The 13,348-nt window shown below is 33.0% G+C and overlaps 1 protein-coding gene and 1 long non-coding RNA gene across 2 annotated transcripts; one reads left to right on the top strand and one right to left on the bottom strand.

Moving 5' to 3' along the window:
* Positions 1-2,520: 2,520 nt before the first annotated feature.
* Positions 2,521-3,715, top strand: LOC106395114 (MLP-like protein 31). Its single transcript, XM_048748412.1, has 2 exons — positions 2,521-2,949; positions 3,188-3,715. The coding sequence occupies exons 1-2, from the start codon at positions 2,571-2,573 to the stop codon at positions 3,463-3,465; spliced, it is 657 nt and encodes a 218-aa protein (XP_048604369.1). The 5' UTR covers positions 2,521-2,570; the 3' UTR covers positions 3,466-3,715.
* Positions 3,716-6,405: 2,690 nt separating this feature from the next.
* On the bottom strand, positions 6,406-10,807 carry LOC125582032. Its single transcript, XR_007319864.1, has 3 exons — positions 9,945-10,807; positions 9,631-9,726; positions 6,406-9,467 (listed from the first exon to the last, which is right to left on the bottom strand). It is a non-coding gene; the product is annotated as an uncharacterized LOC125582032 (long non-coding RNA).
* Positions 10,808-13,348: the final 2,541 nt, after the last annotated feature.

Here is a 13,348-nt window from a genome sequence, read left to right as displayed (position 1 = left end):
TAGATTATGAGGAGACATAATCCCATGTGGTGGATGCAACTACTTTTAGATTTCTCATAAGTCTAGCTATATAAGAGCGAAAATTAGACTTGCAGCAAATTGATGTAGTGACTGCATATTTATATGGTCCACTGGATAATGAAAGTACTAGAGGGTATTGAGATGAAAGTACAGCAAGTTCTCGAGAACAATATTGATAATCATCAAAGTATATGATCTGAACATCCTAGGAACCTCTAGATACAATTTCCCAAACAGTTGAATATCTCAAGAAAGAGTTTGAGATGAAAGATCTTGGAAAACAAAGTTTTGTTTGGGATTACAGCTTGAGTACATTAACAATGAAATCTTTGTGCATCAAATAGTATATACAGAAAAGGGTACTCAAGAGATTTAATATGGACCAGTCTCACCCATTATCTAGTACATGGGCGTGAAATCACTTGTTTTGGACACTGATCCATTCAGTCCAAATGTGGACGATAAAGAAGTCCATTTAGTCCTGAGATGGACGATGCAGAAATCTTGTTTTAGACACTGATCTGATTGGTCCATAAGAAGGACGATGAAGAAGCCTTTGATTTTGGTTTATTTTATATTAACCAGCCCAAAGAGAGGTTATTTGGTTTTGTTGATTTGTTTTCAGACAGGTTATTTTTTACACATGGTGGTACACGCATATCATAACAACATCATCCAAGATTTCGTGTGTGTATATTTGAGGTCGATGACTCAATATGTTCGATAAGATTGTGGCATGACCGATGGTAAAGAAGAACCAACTATCATGTTCGAGGACGAAACATATTCTGTCCAAGATCTTTATCACCCACGGATTGCAGAAAATTGGAGAAGTCCAAGGGACCTACAGTAATGTCCAAATCAAGAGGGGTAATGTGTGTTGTACTCTTTTTCCTTCACCATGGTTTTGTCCCAATTGAGTTTTCCTGGTAAGGTTTTAATGAGGCAACATTAAAGCACGTTACAAGCACTAAATGGTTATGGCATCTAAGGGGAGTGTTATGAACCAGATTGTGGATGGCTCATAACCAAAAGATTATAATTTGTAATCTTTCCATTTATCTATGACGGTGTAATCTCTTATATAAATAACTTTTATGTTATGAATAAAGATAGAATTTTCACTGTTTTCACAATAATTATTAAGTAATTGCAAATGCGTCTGCCGTCTGTGCATATAACACGAGAAAGGAATGGAGTAAACCGTATGGTTATTATGATAAAATAATCTAATAGTATTAATTTTTTCTGTGCACCTCTAATAGTATTAATTAATGATTAGTTTCTCGCTAAACATGTGTTATCATTTCTTTTGACTTCTTGTGCAATAAAGAAAAGATGGTGAAATGAGCCTGCAAATAAAAGAATATATTGTTATTATTTTATTTTTTCACGACGTTATTGTCTTTTTGTTGAATTGCTTTTGGATTTGTTGCAAAGATCAAAACCCTATATACACACATACATACATGCATTTTATTAATAAAAAATTAGAAAACCACAAAATGTGACTTGTCAAGTATGCAACCACTGATTCTTGTCTCCCAATCCCTTCCATTGCTTTTGTTCAGTGGATTCAATCATTCTTTTTAACCATGTATGATTCGGTCAGGCATCGGAACTGGAGCAAGAACGACTGGTGTCTTGCACAGAATGACTTGAGCCTCCCGTCTAATTCCAGAAAAAAATTAGCCCACAGATTTTTCAACTGGGGTTTGGAAGAACATGGTTCAACCTTTGCTTTACAGGGTCTAGACATGCAACCACGCAGACATTGTGGACAAACTCAACCCTTGCTTTCCAACGTGCAAAATGACTTTGTTGCTAGTAGGGTTCGAACAATAGGGGAACGTTTGTAAACGCAATCCCAAATCATAAAACACTTGCACGCGGGCAATAATCATTTTGCAATAAGATTATAGGTACCCTAAGATTGTACCTCATCAGTAGTATCATACATATAGTAATATAGTAATATATATAGTATATTATCAACGCAAACGATTCATTGTATTTTTTGGGTAATGGTTAATTTAAATATGTTAAATTTTCACCATTTAAAAAAAAAAAAATCTTGAGACGCATAAAGAATTAAAGAGTAGGTGGAAATGATGAATGTATTTTTCACTTTTATCTTTCCGTTAGAGCATGATTATTGGCGGATTCTTAAGAAGATTCTTAAAGTGGAGTTCTTAGCGGAATATAAGAACCGGTTCTTAAAATTCTTATTTAAAAACCGGTTTTTAAAACTCTTATTTAAGAACCATTTCTTAAAACTATTATTTAAGAACTGGTTCTTAGCTTTTTTAGTTAAAAGTTAAAAGACGGGTTCTTATATCCCGCTAAGAACCCTACTTAAGAACCCCGTAATAATCATGGTCTTATCGCTGTCACCTGGCGGGTCATAATGATGGGGGTACGCAGTGGTAAAAAAATAGTTTTTTTCTTCAACAGTTGCTCACATATTCCTCTACATAAAGGGCTATAAAATTCCAAAAGGAACTCACTCATAAAAAGAATATCACTCTTTACAACCCTAATTTCCTAGAATGGCGGATGTTGCTACCGAAATTGCGAAGAAGATGGAGGAAAAGGCGGAACCGTCAGTGACCGTGGCACCAACTAAAACGGTGGTGGCTGCAACGGCGGAAGAAGCTGAGACCAAGGTGATGGTGACACCTCCTAAAGCGGTCGAGGCTACAAACAAATCGGCGGAAGATGAGGTGAAGCCAACCGAGACGTCTAGCTTGGTGGGGAAGCTTGAGACAGACGTGGAGATCAAAGCTTCTGCTGGGCAGTTCCATCACATGTTCACCGGGAAACCACACCATGTTTCTAAAGCATCTCCAGGCAACATTCAGGGCTGTGATCTGCACGAAGGCGATTGGGGCAAACCCGGCTCCATCATCTTGTGGAATTACGTTCATGGCAAGTTAACGTTGTTATATATATTTTCCTTATGTATAAGATTTAGAAAAAAATATAAATTTTAAGCATGTAACCGCTTTGTAGATTTTTCAGTGACTAAAAAGAGATGGTTCTAGTGTATATATCGATCTTAATTAGGGTTCACTAATACATATGTCGATATATTTTTAACCTTTTTTTTAACAAAGTTTTAACCTAAAACCTATATTAACTATTAAACGTTATATTGTTGGTGCAGATGGAGAGGCAAAGGTTGCAAAGGAGAGGATCGAGGCGGTGGAGCCGGAGAAGAACCTGATCACGTTTAGAGTTATTGAAGGTGATCTGATGAAAGAGTACAAAAGCTTCTTGCTCACGATCCAGGTGACCCCTAAGCACGGTGGGGCAGGGAGTATTGTTCACTGGCACCTTGAGTATGAGAAGATTAGCGACGAGGTTGCTCATCCCGAGACTCTCCTCCAGTTCTGTGTGGAAGTCTCCAAAGAGATCGACGAACATCTCTTGGCCAAGGAATAAAGGAATGTGTGTTTGTGTCTGTTTTTAATAAAGAAATGTGTGATGTGCCTTTCTTTCTGTATTTTAATTAAACGCAATAAGGGATTAAGGAGCCAAGTCCGCGTTTGTGAGAGATATAAATGATGAGTGTGCCATGATTATGTGTGTATAATAAGATCAATTTACGTTTGAAGTTGTATCTTTGAGAAGCGACGTGTACTAGCTATGATGCTACTATATTATAATAAGACTGTGGTGTAATTTGTATTAATAATATCTGTTTGGATTTACGAATCCCTATCATCATGATTACGAATCCCTATCATTATGAGCAGTAAAAAAAAAACTAACGAGCAGTAGCTTTTTCGTGTATAGTTTTGCTTATACCAGTAGTATAGTACTAAATGTACTTTATCAAAAAATAGTACTAAATGTACGATTTGTGATGTGATTTTTGTTTAATCAAACTACGAATGATAAATATATTAGGAATTTGGGTAATAACATGCAACATACATGTTTAAATTTTGGTGATAACACAGTAACACAAACCAACAAACATATATGTCATGGTCGATAGCATTTTACGTGCGGTAGATTACTTATTTATTGTGTTCATCTCACCTTTCATCCACCAAAAGAAAATTACCGAAAAGCCGTAATAGATAATCAGTCACCTTCAGACACTATTATATTCTTTCATTCAAAAATAAAAGTTCCACCGAAGGAAAGTAGCACTTTTGGCAATGAGAAAATCACATATATTTGACTCTCTAATTTCCTCCTTGCATTTTCAACTAATAAAGTTTCTCAAAAGATTATGAAGAATAAAAGCTTCGGATTTAAAATACGTCCGAGTTTGTGGTCTTTTCAAAACTTGAAGCAAAATCGCATCCCCTCCTGCAATTATCACACTATCAAAATGATGAGCACTCATGCTCTCTTTCAGCAAAGAGCTTTAGAAGTCATAGCTGATGCGAGAAGGTGATTATCTATTACGGCTTCTAGGTAGTTTTCTTTTGGTAGGATACTTGTGTGAGATAACAAACTAAGTCACACATTGGAGAATTAGACAAAAAATAGTGTCTAATATGTAATGAGATGTCCAACTCTAATTAGTACGAGACCTTTTGACAAGGAGCTCAAAAGTAAATCTATGCGGGTCAGCCAATTAGGCCCAAAGTGGACAATATCGTACTAATCGGACAATATAGAGTTGGACACATGATTTCACAATCCCAACAATTGGTATTAGAGCGGTTGACAAGAAATCTGTAAGAAGACCAAAATTACCATTCGAGTAGGAACGAGACCCATCGAGTTAGGATTGAGAGGTGTGTGTGGCAGAGATTAAGTCAAGATCCTGGAAGTCAGTTGTGGGACACAAGATGAATGTGATCCTTAGTTTGAGGGGGAGAATATGAGATAACAAACTAAGTCTCACATTGGAGAATTAGACAAATAGTGTCTAATATATAAAGAGATGTTCAGCTCTAATTAGTACGAAGCCTTTTGGAAAGGAGCCCGAAAGTAAATTCATGCGGGCCAGCCAATTAGGTCCAAAGTGGACAATATCGTACTAATCGGACAATATAGAGATGGACACAAGATTTCACAATCCCAACAACTTGATGTGCTGAAATGTGGTTCGGGTGGTATTCTTTGATGTTGTTGTTCTTACCATTTTTGGAGTAAAATGGGCCTTGATGAAAAGCTGATGGTTGTTTAAGCAAAGATTTGTACCTGTGGTTATGCTTCATGCTTTTAATATAATATACTGAGGGAAAGAAAATGTAGAATCTCTACAGAAGCTTTGAATACACACATGATTTGGTGAGAAACTGAGCATTTAAAGACGCCACATAATGGAAGCCGGTTCCCAATAAATTATTGGACATTATTAGCACCGAAAATTGGGTGAAGCCTGAAAACAATTAAGATTTTACGGGTAACCAACAAGAGGATAATATAATAAATAGGAAAAGGAAGGAAAATCAAAATCAAAAAGAAATTTCTCTACTTCTCTAAAATACATTTTATAACTTCAAATACGAAGTTTTTTACTCTATAAAAAATAATTTCAAAACTTCAATTGAGATTTCCTATTTGTTTACATTTTGGTCCCGACAGTTACATATCACATTTATGATTTTTAAATATTTTTTTCGTTTATCTTTTTAATATTTAAAATTTTTATATCTCATAAATTTTCTTTTTTTTATAAATTTAAGTTTTTCAATTAAAATTAAATAAAACTTTAGAATAAGATTTAAAATATTTTAAAACTAAATTTAGAAAACAACATTATATAAAAGAAACTTACAAAAACAAGCATTAAAAACTACATGAATACATAACTATTACACAAATCTAAATATTACAGCAACACTAATATTCATGTAATTTGACCCGAAACCTCCAAAATATTGTTCAAACAATTTTTTTTGTAACCGGAGATGTTTGTTGTTGTTATTTGATGTATTTTCCGTATAAATCTTTCTTATTCAGATCGAATGAATTCACGAGTATTAATATCATCGATAGAAGTTAAGTCTTTTAACAATATTTTTTTTCTCTTTTACTTTCTTGTTCAGATCTAATGTATTTACAAGTATTAATATCACTCGATTTCAATAATTTTTAGTTCGTAATCTACAAATTAAAAATAAAAAGTCATTTTTACTTCAAAATGCATTACGAAAATAATTTTATGGATAATATGATATTTTGTTTGAAATTTATTATTAATTATGTATTTCTATTTAAAATTTTCTATTTTAGTGTAATATTTTATCAATTAATATTGTTGTTGTAATTTTATATACGTGCTAGTTATTTACAATTTTTTATGAATTTAAATTTATTATGACAAATATAAAGACTATAGTATAAAAGAAAAATAGTTTTCAAGTTAATTTTGAAATTTTGCTTTTGGAGAACACATTTAAATTTCAAATATAGAGTTTTGGAAACTTCAAAATAATGTTTTTTTTTTAGATGCTCTACATAAGTTAAGTGAATGTTGACAATACAATCAACATAAATTTAAAATTAAAAAAATAATATTTCTTGATAATTTATAGAGATTATAGAATAAAAATTTAAAATTATGTAATAACAAAAACAGTTTTTATACTCTATTGTCCCTTGAATAAAGGTAGAGCTTTGAAATCTAATAATATGCCAAATTTTAAATTTCTAATTAAAATTTAAATAGGAAAAATAATTGGTGGTTACTTGAAGTATTGACCATCACATAATTAACTATGCAGACTAAACTAATGTATGCTTAACTACACGAAGTATATGTTATTCATGGCAACATCCCTCAATTTAATAATATTATGTAGTTAACATCACAAGCTTAATTTCATTAATTAAAAAAATGCCGTGGACTTCTAAAACGTTAACTCTATTTAATTCTCCCCTTGATCAATAAACCATTGTGGAGACTTCAAAGACTTGCATGTAGTTAACATGCAAGAGTGATGTATCTCTACTTTTCTCTAATGTAGGCAACAACTACGTAGTTAACATCCCAAGTTCAATTTACCTGAAAAGTCTTAAGGTTGAATTCCAATGTAATTGTCTGAAATCACTTATATCCAAGAATCTAGCCATCCCACCAGATTCCGAAAACCTGAATCAAGCAAACGTAAATCCACTGTAACGTTGTCAACAACAACAAAAAAAACATTTGAACATTAAGTTCTTCAAATTCGGAGTAAGACTTATTATTAGAATTATGAAGAATGAAAAAGTTACAAGTCTCTGAAGAGTCTTGTCATGAAGAGACATCCACCAGAAAGCATTGATTGCATACTAAGAGCAATGTTAGGGATATGAATGCTCTGCCTTATGTGCACGGTGCACCCACCCATACTATTCCCCACTCTCTTCATCCCTCACCTTTACCCTGAATTATTATTTATGTAAATTAATAAGTTGAATTTCTAATATCATCATATGATATATGGAATCTGTAAACAAAATAAATTACCTGTACATGTGAGCATCAATGGCAGATTGATGATCATTTGAGTCCATTATGCAACCTTCAATTACCCAACATTCTCCACACGAGTCTAGTTCCCATCCTTTTAGTTTTACTTCCTAATAACCATTTAAATTATAACTCTGAAATTTAAAGCTACATCCACAACTAATCGGATTACTAATAAAGCTATGATACCTCGATATATTGACTGAATGTCGCAATAGCTTCAATGCCTTTTCCTATTGCATCTCTTGGCTTTGACAAAATATTCATCCGCAGCCCAAGCGCTTCTAACGGCTCCTTAAGATCTTTGATCAGACTATCTATACATTCATTTGATCCGGCAAGTCTCATTCTCACCATTTCAATCATAATTTTCACCACTATGTATGCAGCTAAAAACATTAGAAGATTATAATATTAATAACCATATATCACCATAAACCCATAAGAACAAAAGAGGATTTGATCCATGATTGTTTATTTGCGTTTACGTGGAACACACATGCAAATAAACCATTGTGGCCTACATCATAATTAACTAACCATCATCCAAGTAGTGGTTCTCTGTAACAGCACCATGTCTTGAAGTCTCCATAATGACTCATGAGATGTGTCTCGATGCCATCTCTGTTCAACTCTACTCCTTTGTCGATCACGTTTCTATACCCTACTCTGTACAAACAATGTCTCCCTCCTCTCTCCGTTATAAACCTAGTGAGCCCCATACTCGTTATTGCATTCGTCACTACTGTACTTCCTATATCCGTACTAATTATTATAAGTCGCATAAACTAATCAATCGATAGGGAACATCCAATCTGGGTTAAGATAGAGTGAACAGAATGTATCAGATCCTAACTTGTCTAGAACGTCCCACGTAAAGAACCCTCCTGACCCATTACCAGCATTCACTACTATCTAACAAAAAAAAAAGAACGTTATAATATGTATAGAAACATTAAAGCAGGGAGATCTTATAAAGCTAGACTCTTGCCTTAAATCCTTTGAGAGGAGTATCATAGTGATTGATTCTCTCTTAAATAGTTTATCTAAGGTGCTTAGAGTAAGCGCGACTTTAGACTGTCTATTTGCGTACTTTAATGCAGCTAAATCACATAGTATCTTCTCCACTTCAGAAAACGTTAATCCTCCTCTCTTGGTAAAGAACTTGAGACCGTTTCTTGTATACGGTAAATGAGAAGTCATCATGATATATGAATCATCAGAATACGTCAATCTCTGTCTCTCAGAGTCCTTTACCACCACATTCAACGTTCCTCGACAAAAGAATCAATGTCATGAACGATATTGCCATTATGGTAGACGATTTTGCTCTCTTTAGACTGTCTTGATCTCTGCCAACCCAATTTGTGAATCTTAAGGGAACGGCTTGATGTCTATCTGTGCATCTCCTATCTTGACAGTGGAGGAAAGTCAACATCGTTGACCTTTAATTTTTGTGCTTCGTCCAACAATATATATACATATTCATTAGCAGAAACTAAGAAAAACTTGAAGAGTTTCTAGAAAGTTTGCTTCAATTTTTCAATAGTAGAAACATATACAAATGTACATATATAACGGGTTGTTTTATATTCAACATGTACAGCTAAAGACCAAAGCAGAAATAAAGGCAAACTTGTCTTTCCATGAGGAGAAGAAGAAAATAACAACCACATCTTCAAGGTCTCTCTTGAACATTTCTGCACCTTAGTCCAATCGCTTAGTTGCATCCATGGTGTCTTCTTGGATCATGAGATCCTTGTAGCCTGGACCATCAGTCCACTCGAGCATGATCTCCATTTCTCCACGCTCCCCATTCTTTAGTCTAAGAATCGTGTCTTGTTTGACCTTCCCCATTGTTCCAAGTGATGCTGCTCTCTTCAGCCAAACAGTTGGTCCCTCCTGGACGGATCCTCTTGATTGCATGTAAATCTTAACTCCATCTGATGGGCTTCTAAGAAAGGACTTATGCCTATTTCCGCATCACCCATTTTGTCATCTCCCGAGAATCAGTCTTTATCTGACATCATATGAGCCAAAAGCAATGCATCAAGTCATCAACAATGTGAAGCTAATAGATTAGGTCAACTAAACATGTTGTGTTGTGTAAATGGTAGGTGAAGATAAAAACGCAGTCACTGGTTTCTCAGGGAGACCATTGTAATAGACGTGAGAGAGCTTACCAGACGGATTGGATCATCCAGATGTTTAATGGAAAGGGTCAGTTGTTCGTTCCACACTGGATTACAGTTACTATTGATCACACGCGTCTTCAGTTTCTAAAGAAACGACCAAATAAAAGGGTTTCAAAAGAGATGAAAAATAAATCCACAAACAGAAAATCACAAAGTAATGATGATGCTTCACAGGGTACACAAACTCATGGATACAATCAACTAGGCCAAGTCAGTGATTCAATCATGTCTCATTTTCCTTAATACTCGATCTCAGGTAACAATTTTCCTGTAACTACACACTAGTGAATTTGAGAGATGACCTTCAACAAGATTGTGCGTATAGCCTGAGCTTATGTGAATTTGAGAGATGACCTTTGAACAAGATCATGTCGAAACTAAGACACATGTATCGATTACAAAACAAAAGAAAATGCTATAAAAGGAGATTGACCCTTAAACGAGATTATGTACTAGAAAACAAAATGTAGTCTGTTGTTTAGCAAAGAAACGAAGATCAAACTGAGATCTTGCTCACATGGTGGCCACCAATACCGTCACATTGTGACTCCTCCATGTAACTATAAGTCTATAACTCTATACGATCTATAAACATATTCAATGCTCGAAAGGTCCAATCTTTAATTCAAAAAGCAATCAGCTTTGTTCACTAAATATTAAAAATATTAAAACAAAAAGTGAAAGCAGAGAACATGAAACAAATATTAAGACTTTAGTAACTCTTAATAAGTTAAATAGTCTTACAAAAACTTTCCAAAGTCTTACCAAAACTTTTGTTATAACTTATTAGGATTCTTACTAAACTTTTGGTAAGATTTTGTAACTTATTAAGTGTGTTACTAAAGTTTTAATATTTTCTTATGTTCTCTGGATATGCTTTCACTTTTTGTTTCCTTTTTTAAAAACTTATAATTTTGTAAACGGTGAAAACATTTAATAGATTAATATATTAGTCCATTAATTTTTAAATAAAATTATAATATAAATATTTTTAATTAGTTTTGATAGTTAACTTAATAAAACAGTAAAAGAAATTCAATTTTTTAAAGATATATTATATTTAAATAAGACAAGAGCATAATAACATTAGCAACTAAAATAAACTAAGAAAATGTAAAAAGTGAATTCTTAAGTTTAAGAACTTTACTTAGTCACTTTTAATTTGATACTGTTTTTCTCTTGTTTTCCATTAGTTACAAAAAAATTGTATTAAATATTGTTATGGTGAATTGATAGTTTAATATCAATTAATAATAATATATCTCTCTAACTAAATCTATTTTATTTAATAAGCTTTTTTGTACAATTATTTAATAAAAAAATTATTTCTATTTTATATATCACCATATATTAATAAGTTGTTTTCAAATGTGGAACTATAAGTAGGGTTAATTTTGGCAATTTCAATTTTGGGGCATTTCAATTAAAAAATTATATGGACTAAAATATAATAAATTTAAAAATAAATTAATCTATTTTAATTTGGACGGACACCTGTCAGTTAAAAGTACAAAGCATGTTAAAGCTGTCTAGAGTAAATGTAAATATGTAATTCAAATTATATTTTAGTGTATGAAGGTTTTGGCACACTGATTTTTTTTGGCAACGGTTTTGGCACACTGATATACGTATCTTTCTCCGTGTTTTCTTTTAGTCCCTAAGTTTTCTTTAAGTTTACAATCTTAACCAACTATGTTTATTTGTTAAAGAAAACTTAGCACTAAAACAAAACAAATTGGTGTCTACAAATTGGCTTTTTATGTACACATTTCGTAAGTATTTTTCAAATTACATAAGAACTATGATATGGTGTCTACAAATCACTAGGTTTTGAACTTTCAGTTTGATGCATCCTATTGTTTTCAGATTTTCTTCAGTAAAAAAAAAAGTTTTCAGATTATTTCACATTTTAATTGTATTGTATTTTCTTTTTAAAAAATATTTTATTTTCATTTTTATTGTATTGTATATTAACTGTTTTTAAGACAAAATAATTGAGAACGACTGAAGGATTATTGTTGTACTAGTATTATCCCCTTGCCAACGCACGAGTTACTTTCATTATTTCCCAAATTAGCTGATCATAAGTTATAATGATTCAAAGCATAAAAATAAAATTTTATTTAGTCATATTTTCTAAACCTAGATAACACATGTAAAACCTAGATAACACATGTAAAACTTGATTAAATATCTTCACTGAATATTTACTTGCACCCATTTTCATATTAAAATATGTTTCTCGTAGAAATTTCATTGATAGATTAGTAAAATTAGTGATGTTAAAAAAATAGTAAAATCAACAAACTATAAATAAGATATACATATGTTTCCCATACATCTTCTCCGTTTATTTTAGTCATATTTTCTAAACCTAAATAACACATGTTTAAACCGCACTCTGTTTTTCTAGTTTTCTTCTAACTTTTTTAAAAATGTCTACAAAGCTTCATCTATCTAAACATATTTTAGATAATTACAATTTTAAATGTAATCAGTTTACCTCTTTCACGAGAATAACCACTTTGAGAATCAAATAACTTCATACTTCTAATAGTAATATCCTTTGAAACAAATATCTGGTTTTCACTTAAAAAAAAAAAAATAGAATACAAAATAGAAGTAAACGATGATATCAACTTGAATCACGTAGAAAGAATCATAGAAAACTGTTGGATGAAGTGATACGATATAGACTGATGGATGACAAAAACAACGTGTGACATGTTGAAATGAATGCACCTACTACGTACCTTTGAATCGAGAAGAATTTGTTGGGCGAATGATTCTAAACCAATGGATGTAAGGACATTGAGGAATCTTTTTTTTTTTTTTTTTTTTTTTTTTTTTTTTTTTTTTTTTTTTTTTTTTTATTAACCAGGTGTTGACCTTGCGGCCCACCACCTAGGCCCGGCGCCAGCCTTTGTCTGTACCTTCTTACGGGCCCTGGACACGCCTCCCCCTCCCCGCGAGTCGAACCGGTCACCTCCCCTCCACAAGGAGGATACCACTGGACTAAAGAGAAGATGTTTCTTATTTTATTTTAATTTCTTGATTTCTTCCTAATCGTTACGTTTGAATTAAATTCATAAGATGCCACATTAATAATTTATTTCTAAAAATAATATTAGTTTTGAATATGCTCTTGAGTTTGTAAGTGACATGTAATTATAATATAAAGTATATACTATATAATACGTTAATAATGACATGTTATTATAATATGCTTCTTGTCTTTGACTAGAGGGAATTCTGCATCGTATGTATGTACGAGCATTATAGCTGCGAGGAAGTTATTGCTCTTAGGTATCAGAAGCAAAGTGCACTCGGATATGAAATTAATGTCTGGGAAGATCATTGGATTCCTTTGACGGCAGCAAGACCGGCTCGTTCCCGGGTTCCAGTAGTTAACCCAAAGATGACTGTCAGTAATCTCATTAATTTTGAAACAAAGGAGTGAGATGCTCGATTATTGGAACAATATGTAGATCAAGAAGATATACAGATGATTCAGAGTTTGGCCATAAACCTTACTCATAGACGAGATACATTCTGCTGGAGCTACACTAAGAATGGTCAATATACTGTCAAGTTTGACTATTGGGTTGCTACAAATTTGATGAGGGAAAACGAGGCTGCTGAAGTTCTTCAACCTAGCTTAAGCAAACTCCAAGCCTTTACTTGGTTAGTAAACGCGCCACAAAAG

Source organism: Brassica napus, chromosome C2, assembly GCF_020379485.1.
Source record: "Brassica napus cultivar Da-Ae chromosome C2, Da-Ae, whole genome shotgun sequence".
NCBI lineage: Eukaryota > Viridiplantae > Streptophyta > Magnoliopsida > Brassicales > Brassicaceae > Brassica > Brassica napus.
This window is presented reverse-complemented; position numbering and strand designations above follow the sequence as displayed.